The sequence below is a fragment of the Littorina saxatilis genome, linkage group LG5, assembly GCF_037325665.1.
Source record: "Littorina saxatilis isolate snail1 linkage group LG5, US_GU_Lsax_2.0, whole genome shotgun sequence".
Lineage (NCBI taxonomy): Eukaryota > Metazoa > Mollusca > Gastropoda > Littorinimorpha > Littorinidae > Littorina > Littorina saxatilis.
In genome coordinates this window covers 43,979,519-43,996,301 of record NC_090249.1, presented here as the reverse complement: position 1 = coordinate 43,996,301, position 16,783 = coordinate 43,979,519, and the positions used below count along the sequence as shown (strand labels likewise).

Genomic DNA, 16,783 nt, shown 5'->3' with positions numbered 1-16,783 from the left:
GGGATATTATACCCAGGAACTCTCATGTCAAATTTCATAAAGATCGGTCCAGTAGTTTAGTCTGAATCGCTCCACACACACACACACACACACACACACACACACAGACACAGACACACATACACCACGACCCTCGTCTCGATTCCCCCTCTATGTTAAAACAAGTAGTCAAAACTTGACTAAATGTAAAAAGAGGTCGAATATATTAATATAGAACCCATCACTTTGACGTCGATAATTATTATGTTTCTTCATGGAAATTATACTAGCTAGAATGTTATACAAGTATAAACAAAAAAAATTAAAAAAAACATTCTCGTTGACAACCTACAATAATATTCGGTAAATTGCTAAAACCAAGTACATGTAGCTGAAAACTAACAATTTTCCTTTTTATTATATATTCTTTATTTCTTATTTCTTGGGTTCTACGTGAACGGCAGTCAAGGCATATGAGTATTCCTGACATGGAAGTATCACAGAATCAGCGTAGGCTTAAAAAATAAAAATAAAAAAAAAGTCGCGTAAGGCGAAAATACTACATTTACTCAAGCTGTGGAACTCACAGAATGAAACTGAACGCACTGCATTTTTTAACAAGAAATTTTTTTTCCTCTGTAAATCCTCCTGTTTTGATTAAGTTCCCCATACCCCCCTCCTACATTTTGTTCTTCTGGTTAATAATTGTGTTGTCCACCATCATGAAAACTTGTGTAACTTAGCATTGTTATGGTCACGTCAAATAAGCATCTGCTTGAGTTCGTGTCCTAGCTGCATTTTTGTCAATTGTTTCATGTCATGTATTTTGAATAAAATTGTGTTTAAACCAACAAGAAAATTGGTTGATTAAAATCAACATGGCCGAAGCAATGTTTTCATAAAAGAAGCGGTATTGTACGGGCACATGTTGAATTTGGGTTACATGTGTTGCAGAGTATTTGAAAATCCGTAGGCATAAAAACATGCAAAGAAGAGTGATAGGTCCCTGTTGTGAATATAGTCAAGTGGATAAATTGATTACTTATGTTTCACACTAGTTTTGCTGTTAGAGAGAGGAGACGGTTTGGCGGTCATGGGTTGTAGGTTATGCAACTTTAATAAGAGCAAGGCGCATGGTGCATGTGCTTGTGATCGTTATGATGGAAGCGTCATGAAGAGGGTGTTACAAATAAAATGTAAATGTTGTTTTTGATGTTTGGTCTTCGTTGTGGTGGTTGTAAGATTGTGATGTGTTTAACCAACGAGATACAATGCTATTTGGGACATGGTAATAATTGGTTGCCGGTATGGACGATATTCTGTGCTGTTACGGGTTGAGATTGTTGGTAGGGGTAAGCAAATGTGTGACCGACTCAGCGCAGAGATGATCGAAGAGATTGTTTCGTAGTCTATTAGTGTTGTGACGAGCGTTGTCTAATGGTAACGAGTACATAAATTATGTGTGTAGTTGTATTTGACCATGCAATGCCGAGCCTTCAAACAGAACATTAACATCTAAATCAGCAGGCTGAATAACACTGAGTACGTCGTCTGCTGACGCCGGTTGGTGCACAGTTATTTGTCAAACCTGAAAAGAACAACAACGCAGCCAGAGCAATTGCCGTGCACTGACGACCACGCACCGGATCAAAAATAGCACAACCTTGATGTAAATTTGCAAGTAAACTTCTCCTTTCCATCGTTGCTGTTGAAAACTGGCGCGTTCACTGACTTTGAAGCAAATACGTAGTCTTGGGCCCAAAGACTGAAGACCAAAGTGCTTTACCCCACTTCTGACCCGAATCACCCCCCTCCTGCTAGGTACACGTGCACTCAAGTTAACCTCTGCTTTGACCTGTGTGCCAGGAGTCGGATGGGAGAGAGAGAGAGAGAGAGAGAGAGAGAGAGAGAGAGAGAGAGAGAGAGAGAGAGAGAGAGAGAGAGAGAGAGAGAGAGAGAGAGAGACACACACACATAGACAGAGACAGACATAGAAAGACAGAAGCGGAGAGACTCAGAGGGAGACACAGACAAAGACATACATACAGAGAGAGAGACAGAGAGAGAGAGAGAGAGAGAGAGAGAGAGAGAGAGAGAGAGAGAGAGAGAGAGAGAGAGAGAGAGAGAGAGAGAGAGAGAGAGAGAGAGAGAGAGAGAGAGAGAGAGAGAGAGAGAGAAAACACCTGTAACTGATCTCGTGAGAACGGTAACAAAACGAGACATATCAGCTCTCCGAACGCATTGCAATAGATGACCGCTCCTGCGGCCATCAACAATGACCGTACACGTAGTCCGCCGCTCGTGCAAAACGCAGTGAAACTGGCGAGCCTGTTTAGCGCGGTAGTGGTTTCGCTGTGCTGCATAGCACGCTTTACTGTGCACACCTCTCTTCGTTTGAACTTTCTGAGCGTGTTTTTAATCCAAACATATCATATCTATATGTTTTTGGAATCAGGAACCGACAAGGAATAAGATGGAATTGTTTTTAAATCGATTTCGGAAATCTAATTTTAATTATAATTTTTATATATCTTTAATTTTCAGAGCTTGTTTTTAATCCGAATATAACATATTTATATGTTTTTGGAATCAGAAAATGATGAAGAATAAGATTAACGTAGTTTTGGATCGTTTTATAAAAAAATATTTTTAATTACAATTTTCAGATTTTTAATGACCAAAGTCATTAATTAATTTTTAAGCCTCCAAGCTGAAATGCAATACCAAAGTCCGGCCTTCGTCGAAGATTGCTTGACCAAAATTTCAATCAATTTTATTTAAAAATGAGGGTGTGACAGTGCCGCTTAAACTTTTACAAAAAGCCGGATATGACGTCATCAAAGACATTTATCCAAAAAAATCTAAATAAATCTGGGGATATCATACCCAGGAACTCTCATGTAAAATTTCATTAAGATCGGTCCAGTAGTTTACTCTGAATCGCTCTACACACACACACACACACACAGACAGACAGACAGACAGACAGACAGACAGACAGACAGACAGACACACACACACACACACAGACACACAGACACACACACAGACACACACACACACACACACCACAACCCTCGTCTCGATTCCCCCTCTATGTTAAAACATTTAGTCAAAACTTGACTAAATATAAAAAGACAGGAAAAGAAAACATTTAGCATTTCATGATCAAGCGCCGTCACGATCTGAACGATCTCAGCAGCGTTAATTGTTTTGCAACGTACTTTTCGTGCTGGAGGAAGCAGAAGGGAGTGCCTGCTTCCAAACTAAAAATGTAATTGAACTGAAGTGCACAGGTCGGGTCATGGCGTACCTCGTTAATTCAACTCCCAAGAGATGTGTGTGCAAATGAACTTAAAAGCACAGACGTTCCCGTGTAAACGTTCTCCCTTCACCATTTCAAATCTCGCCAGGCTTTTACATGGGATAAGGTCATTCCTCCACTTCGACACATTCCAACAAATCAACATCCTGGCAGCTTCCTAGATGCAGAGTGGGAAATGTTTGATGAATCAATTTCCTAAGACTGGGTGGCCGAGTGGTAACGCACTTGCGCTCGGTTTTCTCCCCCCTTTCCTAACCTAGGTGGTGGGTTCAAGTGCTAGTCTTTCGGATGAGACGAAAAACCGAGGTCCCTTCGTTGTACACTACATTGGGGTGTGCACGTTAAAGATCCCACGATTGACAAAAGGGTCTTTCCTGGCAAAATTGTATAGGCATAGATAAAAAATGTCCACCAAAATACCCGTGTGACTTGGAATAATAGGCCGTGAAAAAGTAGGATATGCGCCGAAATGGCTGCGATCTGCTGGTCGATGTGAATGCGTGATGTATTGTGTAAAAAAAATTCCATCTCACACGGCATAAATAAATCCCTGCGCCTTCAATATGTGCGCGATATAAATTGCATAATTTTTTTTTAAAATAAAATTAAATCCCTGCGCTTAGAACTGTACCCACGGAATACGCGCGATATAAGCCTCATATTAATTGATTGATTGATTGATTGATTGATTGATTGAAGACACACTATGGGCAATTTTAAAAAAAAAGGAAAAAAAATCCCCCTCCCCCCTGCACAGAACACAGCCACGCTGTTGATATTTGGTATATGTCCAAATAGAAGGGTGATCTTACCCCTTGTCACAGCCTGGCTATATCTGAGAGTGTGAGCCAAATCGTTTACACAGGAAGGACTCTGCATTTAAGACTGGAAGTGTTTGAAGCCGCTAATGTCGTCTTGCAGCCCGAGCTTGTAATCCCGTAACGATTTGTTTGTTTGTTTGTTTGTTTGTTTGCTTAACGCCCAGCCGACCACGAAGGGCCATATCAGGGCGGTGCTGCTTTGACATATAACGTCCGCCACACACAAGACAGAAGTCGCAGCACAGGCTTCGTGTCTCACCCAGTCACATTATTCTGACACCGGACCAACCAGTCCTAGCACTAACCCCATAATGCCAGACGCCAGGCGGAGCAGCCACTAGATTGCCAATTTTAAAGTCTTAGGTATGACCCGGCCGGGGAGCGAACCCACGACCTCCCGATCACGGGGCGGACGCCTTACCACTAGGCCAACCGTGCCGGTTATCCCGTAACGACCACCCACAAATTCTAAATGTCACGTCAAAGAACGTATCGTTAACTTGTTTTTTTTAAATTGTGAAAGCTTCTGTATCCATGTTTTCTTGATGTCTTCCAACCGGCTATATCAGCCCCCTAACGACCTTCAATAGTTGTATATTTCACGTAAAACAATACAATCATGTGATGTTAGCTTGTTTATTTTCCGTTGTAATTTTTTTTTATATCCACGTATCTCGTGAGAAACCGCTGTTTTAGATTTTAAATTTTTAAAACGAACATAGTGTGTTCAGTGTTAGTACCTCTGGTATGTATCTAAATGTGAAATCTTGAAAAGAAGACACTGTGCTTATAGTGCGTACATCAGGAAAAAATTAAAGGTTCGACGTCTTAAAAAAAAGACGGTGTGCTTATTGTACACACCTCACTCTAAAGTTCAACGTCTTACTAAGAATACGGTGTGCTTAATGTCTGTAGCTGAGGTAAAAATCAAAGGTTCTACCTCTTAAAAAGAACACGATGTGCTTATTGTACGTACCTCAAGTAAGTACACATCTATGGTTCGACGCCTTGATAAGAAACGGTGTGCTTTTTGTATGCACATCAGAGGTATAGATCTATGGTTCGACTTCTCAATAAGAAGACGGTGTGCTCATTGTGCGTACATCGGGTAAGTATACAAAGGTTCCATGTCTTAAAAAGAACACAGTATGCTTTTAAAACATACCTCAGGTAAGTATTGAAGTTTTAACGGCGTAATAAGATCCGGTATGTTAATAGTATGCGCATCAGGAACATAGCTTCGTCATAGAAAGAATGTATATATGATATATTGAGTGTACGTACCTCAGGTAATTTTTTTATAACTAAGGTTTAGTCGCCCATGCTCCACGAGCATGACTTTGCTTGACCGATGTCAACATTCTTGTGTAAAGAAAGGGGCTTGAAGTTATGTTTTCAGCTTGAAAACATTCTAACTTTGTGTTTGAACGGCATGCATTCCTTTAACTCTTACGCACAAATGTCAACCAACAACGTGCGCTACGCGTCTGGTGTGCAAACGTCATGCTCATCTTCACACTATGTGACAACCAACAACGTGCGCTACGCGTCTGGTGTGCAAACGTCATGCTCATCTTCACACTATGTGACAACCAATAAGTGAACGTGCTTTGTTTTGTTGTAGTTAACTAACGAGAGTGTATTCCTCACTACACTATACAAATTGTGCTCTAAAATCATACCACAACAATGACTAAATCTACTGTACCGACTTAAGATATGGTTACAACTAGATCTAGGGGGTTCACAAGTCTGGATTTCTCTAAAACTAAAAAGAGGCGTCTATTCTGGTGATTCCGTGCACGTTACTAAAACAATAATGAAGTGAGATACATTTTGTTCTCTTCAATTTAGGAGGGACGCCGCAAATTTTCCAACGACACTGCAGAATACAGAGTCAAACATTCTTCATGCACAGGCCTTGTAGTGGGTGTCAACGTACATTATATATGCGTGCATTTTTATTTTTTGAAAGTTTGGTTATGGGTTCACTAAAGGATACATGCTACTTTAATGGGATTGATTTTGGGAAATGGCAGTGTTGACTGCTATTGTTCAAAGGACACGTTTCATTTGGATCACCTTTTGGGAAGATTCGACGACGTTATAAAAAGCCTTGGCAATCTGTGTTCATGCATTTATATGTCTCCAACTACAACATAACAAAACTAACCCCCCTCCCCCCCCCAAGAAGCATACAAAACCCACACCAAAATACACTAAATGTCGTTACAGCCAATCTGTCTTCACGGACCGATGTTCATTAACATGTACTAATCAATGTACATACGAAATGAGCCCAGAACAATTAAAACAAGAAGAGCAAACGCTCGATCGAGTCACTTTCGCAGTTCTGAATATTATATGAGGCATCAGATGGACAGGAAGAAATTGCTATTCACAACACAATACAGATGTAAATAATTTGATGTAAAGAATAATCCTATAAAGTTTGAATCAAATTCGATGAATAGTTTCAGAGATATGATATTTCAATTTTTTTCCTTCAAGACATACCTGTGACCTTGAAAAAGGTCAAAGGTCACCAAAGCAGACGTCAAAGTGTAGAGGTCACTGGGAGTCACGTTCACATAAAATTTGAGCCCGGTCACTTTTATAGTTTCCGAGAAAAGCCCAACGTTAAGTTGTGTGTTGCCGAACAGAAAAGGCTAGTTATCTCCCTTGTTTTTCTGATAACGTTCGTAAAAGGCTACAGATGTAAATACTTTGATGTAAAGAATAATCCTACAAAGTTTCAATCACATCCGATGAACTTTGTCAAAGATATAAAATGTCTAATTTTTCCTTTGACGCTGACCTGTGACCTTGAAAAAGGTCAAAGGTCAACGAAACCATCGTTAAAGTGTAGAGGTCATTGGAGGTCACGACTAAACAAAATATGAGCCGGATCGCTTTGATAGTTTCCGAGAAAAGTCCAACGTTAAGGTGGTGTCTACGGACGGCCGGCCGGCCGGACGGCCGGCCGGACAGACTAACACTGACCGATTACATAGAGTCACTTTTTCTCAAGTGACTCAAAAAACAACCCATCAAACTCACAGATGGCCAAGCCTTTTTAGGTCTCGTTAAACGATTCAGGGAAGGATCCGAACGCACAAGCTGCATTCAACCGTGTCAAATTAGCATTAGGTAGGTTAATTCAAAAGTTAATAATGTAATACATATCAAAGGTTACAAACAGAAGAGAACAAACTTGATTGAAACATAATCTTCCTTTTTGTTGTCGATAATCAAAGTGTAATGCACTAAAGTGTATAATTTCACAATCAGATAATTGTATCACCATGATGTGACTGAATGCAGCTTTGCAACCTGACCATTACCAAGAAAAGGTAATCAAATAATCTCTTCCTTATTAACTCTTTTGGAGGCAGGGGCAGGAATAGCGGGAGGGGGGGGGGGGGGGGGAATTTGTGTCATTGTATACAATGATAAAACCCAAACAGGTCAAATAATTCAGGGAAATAAAAAGATAGATGGGGTAAGAGAAAAAAGACTTTCTCTTGTAACAAAAGCGACTTGATTCAATTAATACACACAGAAGTGCAGAATCAATATCAAACAGGAATTTTTTTTAAAGAGGCGGAATAGAGAAGAAAAATGGAAAAGAAAAAGAAAAGAGGTTCATGATCATGAATGTCATACATCTTCAAAAACTCATCGCTATTAACTATGATAAAATTATTATAGCAAAGAGAAGGAACGACTCAGTATAATTCTGACTAAAATATTTAAACGTATACATAAATGAACAAACAGACATATGAAACACAGAGAGAGAGAGAAACAGAGAGAGAGAGAGAGAGAGAGAGAGAGAGAGAGAGAGAGAGAGAGAGAGAGAGAGAGAGAGAGAGAGAGAGAGAGAGAGAGAGACAGAGAGAGAGAGACAGACAGACAGACAGACAGACAGAGAAAGAGACAGAGAAAGAGACAGAGAGTGAAAGACAGAGACAGGAGACAGACGGCAGTACAGACAAACTGACAGAGTACAGAGACAGGGTCAGACAGAGACAGAAACAGAGACAGACACTTTGAAACATACGAGTAGCGAGCACACAAAAAAAGAAAAAAAAAGTAAAAAGGAAAACGTTTGACTCACCCTGGCAGCCATAGAAGTGGTTGGCTTCTCCAGTAAATCCCAGACCTTCTGACGGTACTTGCTGCACTTGCCGGTGCCGAAGTCGTCCTCGTCTCTCTGCCGTATACTCTCCGCCTCCTTGCGGATCTCCTCGTACACATGCTCCTTCTTCTGGTGGTACTTGTGCTGGCAGCACGACTCCAGGTACAGCTCGTCAATGCCCCAGTACTCGAGGTCCTCGGAGAAGGACAAAACACACATCTCCTCCACCAGGTGCAGTTTGCCAGTTCGGTAGAAGTTGAGGATGGAGGCGAAGGAGCGCGGGTGCCTGTCGAAGAAGTACTCGTTGTCGGCGAGGGAGAAGTCGTCGCAGAGGTCCAGGAGCAGGTCGTGGGTGCAGCATTCCCTGAGTTTGCCCAGGCGCGTGTGAGGCATGCGCTCAAGCGTCCGCCATAGCACCTCGTGCTTGGTGCCTCCCACGTTCAGGATCACGCGCTTGCGACCTCGCCGGGACCTCGCGATGGTGTAGGGGTCTGGGGGAATCCACGCTCCAGCCTGGCCGCCCCCACCCGAGTCGCCGCCGCCACCCCCTCCGCCCCCTGGGCCGTCGTATTCTCGAGGGTAGTAGCCGCCACCCCGGCTGACCAGGGCCCTGGAAGAGGTCCTTCCCTCCCCCTCCCCCTCGCCCCCGTCCGTGTCTTCGGCGTCGCTGATGGTGGCGGGCATGGCGTGGGGAACGGGGTCGTGGGGGTGGGACCTGAGAGGGGAGCGCTGCAGGTGCAGGGAGGAGGGGGAGGAGGCCGAGGGGATGGTGGTCACCAGGGGCTCGGGGGCGATCTTGACCTCCAGCTTGTGGCCCGGCTCGCCCGCGCGCTGCTTGCGGAACGAGGACTGCCTCACCACCTCGCCCGCCCCTTGCGCCGACAGCTGCTGCTGGTGATGGTTGAGCTGGGAGGAGAAAGCGGAGGTGGGTTGTGCGAGAGAGGCGGAGGTGACCTCCCCAGCTGACGAGGAGGTCGAGTCTTTCTTTCTCTGGTGATGGTGGAAAAAGCGGTCGCCGTGATGGAGAAGCAGCCCCTCGCTGCCGCGCTGCCCGTGGTGCCCGTGCCCGTGTCCGTGCCCGTGGTGCGTGCGGTAGCTGTGCGAAGATCCATGGGCAGTCAGACTGGCGCTGTGGCCCTCACTGCCGCCCTGGCTCGACCCCGAGCTGAGGAACATAATGAGGAGCAAAGGAGATCAGTGGGGAGTGAAGGGTTAAGGAGGATTCATAGGCGAACCTTTTGGGGCACACAGAGAGACAGCGTGCACGTGATAGCGGTGAAAGCAGGACAGCACTGCACACAACACCGGGGAGCGGTGACAGAAGACGGCCATCAAGCAGAGTTATCAGCAGGGTCTTTGGGACTAATACCGAGGATCCACATGAATATCATTGCAAATAGAGCGTGCAGACAATGGCAAAAGCACTGCACTACCGAGGAAGTTAGACCAGCATAGTTAGTGTCGGTGGCCGAACAAAGCACCAATAGGGGTTAGCCAAAGAAGGTGTTTATAGAGAACCCCTTGCGTAGGCAAAGAGGGCGTGCATGGAGCGGTGAAAGCACAACAACACGTGAAGAGGTAAGAGGAGAACTGGAAGAGTGGCCCAGCACAGTGATCAAGGACAGGACAACTTGCAAGGAGTGGATATCCACACACCATCGTGCGCACACAACGATGGAAGCGGAACACAACTGTACAGACAATATCGAGGTGGTGACACAGTGGCGAGCGATCAAAGCACAGAGGGTTGCCTCAAGCACACAGTTAACGTAATAGTTGCTCACTCAAACGGGAACAGACCTTTTACACAGACTCGAAAGCAACGAGCACGGTGGAGAGGCAGGAACACTCGTTTGGGGTCGATGCACGAGGCATATCCCATGCGGACAGTTTAGATCTAGAAGCACAATTCGCACAATACAATAACCAGTCTGGGAAGCGGTTTACACGGCAACAGAAAAGCCGAACAGGGCTGCAGACAATACTGAAGTAGATACACTGGTAACATGAAGGGGTCGATAAGCACACTTAGTTGTAGCTCTAGCAGAAGGGTCAGATCTAGCCGCAGAAGTCGCGACACGACAGTCAGGCAAGAGTTGTACATTGAATATGTGCTCAGAGGTAATAGGGAAAGCTGAGACAGTCAAGGCCTCGGTTGTAAGAACCGCACATAGTAGCACCGAGTCTGTGTCCTAGCACAAGCACAGAGTTTGGCCTAGGCTACAGATCTTATACAAGCTATTGTCACAATATTCAGCAGAGGGTGCTGGCTGGATCTAAAGATACAAGCTGTGTTCACAATATTCAGCAGAGGACGCCACACAAGCACTGCACACAGACACAAAAGCCTATCGAAGAGTAGATCAAGAGCCCTTCTAGGAGCAGAGAGTGTGTTGCCACTGACAACTAAAACACAAGCACACGTTTGCACAGCGACTAAGCCTGTATTTGTATGTGTTCACAATAAGCAGCTTAGGGCGTACGTTATATACCTTGTGCACTAAGACAGACAGCTGTCGGATAATTGTTAACTAAAAGCCAAGTAAGAACACAGTTAACAACCTGTCTTACTCAGGTCGGGCTTTCATTTGTACGTGAAGGAGCAGTTCGATTTGCAATAATCACAATATCGAGCTAATGAGGTCACATCCACAAAGCATACACACAAAGCACGTGGAAAGCATCGAAGACAGACGGAAGATCAGAGTGGGCGTAGATACGAATGCGTGTATCTTATTCTTCCCCACAGACCAGCAAGACGGGCACGAAAGTCTGTTATGTTTTTACGCACAGCACGTGCTATCGTTCACACGATTCCCTCAGGTCACAGAGGCAGACAAAGCAGGTGAATAGGGCTGTTGGCAAATGACAAAGTATCACATGTAGCGGAGCGTTCCTCGGAAACAGTTTAACGTAAGCAGGATTGAGAAGCAGAATAGCATATTTTGTTAACAGACTGAGTAGCAGGGTAGAATATTTTTCTAACAGACTGAGTAGCAGACTGGCACATTTTGTTGGCAGAGTCGTATATTTTTCTTACAGACTGACTCTGAGAGGCAGAGTAGCAAATTATTCTAACAGACTGAGTAGCAGACTGGCACATTTTCTTGGCAGAGTCGTATATTTTTCTTACAGACTGAGAGGCAGAATATTATGTTCCTTACAGACTGAGAGACAGAATAGCATATTATTCTAACAGACTGAGAGGCAGAATAGCATATTATTCTAACAGACTGAGAGGCAGAATAGCATATTATTCTAACAGACTGAGAGGCAGAATAGCATATTATTCTTACAGAATGAGAGGCAGAATAACATATTATTCTAACAGACTGAGAGGCAGAATAGCATATCATTCTAACAGACTGAGAGGCAGAATAGCATATTATTCTAACAGACTGAGAGGCAGAATAGCATATTATTCTAACAGACTGAGAGGCAGAATAGCATATTATTCTAACAGACTGAGAGGCAGAATGGCATATTATTCTTACAGACTGAGAGGCAGAGTAGCACCTTTTTCTATTACAGCAAGCAACACGCCAGGGCCCGTATGCATGAACTAGAAGTAAGAAACACTGGAAGTAGAGGCCTCTTTTCGAAGTGGGAACTCCCGAAGTCAACTTTCTAACTGTTCACAATGCATGAACTGACTTGAACGCCAAAGTAGTGACAGCGAGAGTATTAAGGTCAAGGTCGGGGAAATTGGGGGAATCCCTACTAATACGCATGCGCACGTTTCTATCAACATGGCAGTCAACGAAAATGGCAAGGCACGTGTGCCGCTCAAAAAGAAAGTAGACACGGAGGGGCGTTCTGCACCTTTTTCAGATGGTGAAATTGCTGTACTCTTGACAGAAGTGTTTTACGAAAGAACGGTTATTCTGTCCAAATTTCAGAACAGTCTAACTGTTAAACATAAAGACGCTGTCTGGTCCAAAATTGCCAAAGAAGTGTCGCTCTCTCTCTCTCTCTCTCTCTCTCTCTCTCTCTCTCTCTCTCTGTCTCTCTCTCTCTGTCTCTCTCTCAGTCTCTCTCTCCGAGTCTCTCTCTCTCTCTTACGACACACGCACACACAGACAAACGTACACTCATGCACATACTGACACTATGACACAAGTGACACTGACGGCACTCATAAACACACACACACACCACACACTGCACACACACACACACGCGCGCACACATATACACACACACACGCACCCATACATGCACGCACACAGTCACAAACTTAACCACACACTCAGTCACTCTCTCTCACTTTCTCTCATTCTCTCTCAATCTACACTCATACACACACTGAAACTATGATGACACAAGTGACACGTCACACACACACACACCCACACACACACATACACACACACACACACACACACACACACACACACACACACACACATACTCACCGTAGTGACACACATATACACACGCGCGTACAGTTGAAAGTCAAGACATGATATGATTTTTTCAAAGCATAGGAAGGTTTCCTTTGCAAATGAATAAAATTAACACAGAGGCAAAACCCGGTTTTTGCAGCCGGAATGCAATTGCGGAGGCTTAAAAAGGAAAAGATTAATAAAAAAAATATATAGCTCCCGGCGGAACTTGAACCCGGAGCGAATGAACGAGAGTCCGGAACCGTTACCACTGCACTATGTTACTCGTGTAGAATAGAGGCATGATGAAAAAAGGCATTCTGAGTTATTCAGTCGTGCTGGTTTGAAAGCTCGCCACCTTCGCCGAATGACTCGAGCACGTTTTTTTCGGTCAGTAACTGATCGAACTGTCGCTTTTGAGTCACTCTGTTTTCAGCATTTCACCTAAATTAAACAAGAATGTCACAGTCCGTGTCTATGGTGCAAGGTAGGAGACCGTCTCATTGTAGCCAAGTTACGACAGTTGCTCGATTGACGCATTTCACGTCTTCGATATTGTGTCTGAGATCATTTCCCAATGAGCTGCCTTTAAAAACGGAATGTCCTGCAATTGTAGTATGCGCTGGAGGTTTCTTTTGGATGGGTAAGGACCCTTGAGATGCGATATCGTCGTATAATTATGTCAAGCGAGAGGCCCTTGACATTGGAAGTGGGAACTTCGAAAGCAAAGTTGCCAGCTACTCGGTATGCACGAGCTAAATTGAACGCCGAAGTAGTGGCTTCGAGAGTTCTGAGGTCAAGGTCGAGAAAATTGGGGGAATCCCAATTAGTGCGCATGCGTTTGTAAACGGTAGGCTTGGTGACCAGAAGAAACAAATCTCATCGCGAGTTCGTAACTGAATGGGCAAACGTTGATCGCGCTGTCGCTTTTACTATAATTGTTGTTTTTAACTGGTTGAACGAAAGCTGTGATGATTGTCCTTAAATAGAATGACTGTCTATAATAATGATTTCGTTGACCAGAATGTTGGGGACAATAAAAAAAGGTTGTTTATGTGGTAGCGAAGTCGGTTAACTTAAAACTCTTTTTGTAGTGTTTTTTTTAATGATTGTGTATCGGTAAAACTGCTGGACAAAAATAGTTTGGTCAGAGCGAATGTTTGTGTTACATGGTAAATTTAAAAAGGCAGAACTCCATTTTTTGGGAATCAAGATATAAGGTGTAGTGAAAAGAAGATAAGTTCAGCGAATTTCATATTATTTGAGAAAATGTGTGTCCGAATTTTTAAAACAGAAAAATTGTTGTACTTAGGTAGGTGTTTGTAAATTACGTTTGTCCTCGTTAATTGTGAAGAGGATGTATGTTTATATAAAGTTCAAAGTCAAGATTGGATTTTTGTATCCTGCGTGCGTGTGTGCATGTGTATTAGACATAATACATAGACATAGAACACTTTATTATCTCAATTACGATATCGCGATAAACTCGGGTGTGGTGAATCACAATAAACAGCATAAAACGTAAGAACATGAATAAAATATCAAGGCGCAAATATAGTCAGCTCATCATAGTGTGGGGAGTGGGTACACACACACACACACACACACACACACACACACACACACACACACACACACATACACACACACACACACGCACACAAACACACGCGCGCACACGCACATACACACACACACACACACACACACACACACACACACTCACACATGCACACAACGACGCCCATTTTCATAGAAACACAGTAACCCCCTCGTATAAGCGGGAATGAAAGAGTGGTGGCCAATGACCCAGAACAAACAAAAGTCAAAGCTGGCAACTCAGGTTTGTATTCAGGGAAATTTGCACGAAATGCATGCAGAAGATACGACTTTTCCCTCTATTTTCTCTCTTTGGGAGCGTCAGCTCGGTTTGACATGAAAAACTGAAGAAAAGCCCTGCCTTTTTGCACTGAGAAACTGTGGAAGTAGCGTGTTTACTACTGGGTCTGGCTGTAGTACATTTACCCTCATTTACTTCCTCGTTAGCTTCCAAAGTAAACTCTTTTTTCGTCCCATGCATGCGAAAGTGAGGATGTACTTCCGATGTCACTCAAAACTTTAGAAGTAGTCGCAAAATACCCTGAGTTACTTCCTCACTTTGCTTCGAGGTAAACCCTTTTTCCGGCCCATGCATACGAAAGTGAGGCAAGTACTTCCGATGTCACTCAAAACTTCGGGAGTTGTCGCGAACTTCCCCCATAAGCATACGGGCCCAGGGCGGTACAACCTCAGATCAGCTTGACACATCCGTGGAGGGTGCAGAAAGCAATTTGCTGGCGTTTGAAAAGGCTGCTAAAAAGCTAACACTCTTCTTTTAGACGAATAAGCAGGAGGTTTTTTTCAGTTAAGAAAGAGTTTGCAAGGGCAAAATGTCAGAGGGCTGAGTTCAGATAGAATCAAAAATTAAACGTGTGAAGAGCTTTAAGGAGATCTTCGCAAACGTTACACATAGTTATTTTGTCATCCTGTAAAATCGACTGTTCGAACACGCCTTGACTACAGAAGTTTGAAATTATCAATATAAGAACAGTACATCTCTGACTGCAGTACTCTACTTTTGCAACATATACTGAAATAGCCACACTGCACCCTCAGCATTAGAGATATTGGACTAGCACAGACAAAGCACAACCTTGTTTTTTTTTTGTTTGTTTGTTTTGTTTTTTGTAAGCACGAGGAGCAGACTATAAACAGAGTTTTGGCTTCTGGCACATTGTTGCGATTACAACACACACACACACAGGCACGAATAGCGCCGTTTGTTGCTAAACACGGACCCAAGAGTTGATATTCCGCTGACACCTTGAACAGGTGCTACTACAAGTACTTATTAGGCCAAAGTTTTCTCAAGAGTCCCATCGAGGCATGGTTGGTCCACGCACACCGACCGACACTCAGTGCTCATTGTGTTCAAACCCTTTCTGATACTAAACACTGGTTTGTGTCTGTTCAAAAGATGTGTTTATCAAAGTTGCATGTTAGAAAAATAAACTCAATCAAAAATTAAGAATTCGCGGAAGGAAAGCACGAACTAGTTGAAATCGTCCAAGACCTGCAAACGATATAATGAGCGCTTCTGGGGTGATAACGCGAGACAACTCCTGTGATCTTGCCGCGAGGTGGCGCCAGTTACCAGCCTAAAGAAAGAAGGGGCATAACCTCACCAGAACCGACCATTGTCTGTTTACCGTATAAAATGCACGACTTACACACGAACTGTTACCAAACCGATATGCTATTTGGGACCAATGCAAGTTTTGTTTCCTTTCTCGTGTGATCTTGCCGCGAGGTGGCGCCAGTTACCAGCCGAAAGAAAGAGGGGGCATAACCTCACCAGAACCGCCCATTGACGCTTTGATTAGTATTTGACTCCTACGATCATAGTCGTAGATAGAAAGTAAAGTACGAGAGGAGCAAAATGTCATTTTCGGTCCAAGGCTAGTTAGTCTTAAGAGTCTCAATAGGATAGTTTAGGTCCTGGAAAGAGCGAGGAGAGTAGCAAGGTTTTCACCTTTGTGTCAATAAGTTTGTGGGGTCTTTACTTTATAGCCCTGGAAAGAGAGAAGAGAATAGGTTTTCACCTTTGCATCAATACGTCTTTGGGGTCTTAACTGTATTGTCCTAAAAACAGCGAGTTGAGAAGAGTTTGACCTTTGCCATCAGTAAGAGCGAGGAAAGTAAAATATCACCTTTGGCACCACGCTGGCGGACAGGTGCTTGCATTTGCCACTATAGGTCTGATAAGCTAACACTTTGCAGGGCTAAGAGGTGGGGCAGATGTTCGCATTTCTGTGAGGGTACACATCAGGTGTGTCGTTCAACCCATCGCCCTTTTGCTCTGGGGTACACATGCACGCTACCTGCTGTTTGGGGTGGAGATTGCTTTCAGGTTAGACAAAGAAACGCTGAAGAAAACGTTTAGCTGCCGACATAACCGGCCAAAGATGAGAGCATTCCGTTCAAAGACTGGAGCAGGTAAGTGCTGACAGGGTTTGTTTGCTTTTCCAAGAATGATTATAAGTTCGGCTAAGAGAGCAAAAACACAGTTAAGAAATGTAATTACGACAAAAGG

The 16,783-nt window shown here is 43.7% G+C and overlaps 1 protein-coding gene across 1 annotated transcript in view; it reads right to left on the bottom strand.

Annotated features, from left to right (window-relative positions):
- Window positions 1–16,783, bottom strand: part of LOC138967771 (uncharacterized) — a 107,623-nt gene that overhangs the window by 80,362 nt on the left and 10,478 nt on the right. The window contains exon 2 of the mRNA XM_070340427.1: window positions 8,246–9,431. Within this exon, the coding sequence (XP_070196528.1) occupies window positions 8,246–8,950 (705 nt within the window). The 5' untranslated portion in view covers window positions 8,951–9,431. The remainder of the gene's footprint in view (window positions 1–8,245; window positions 9,432–16,783) is intronic.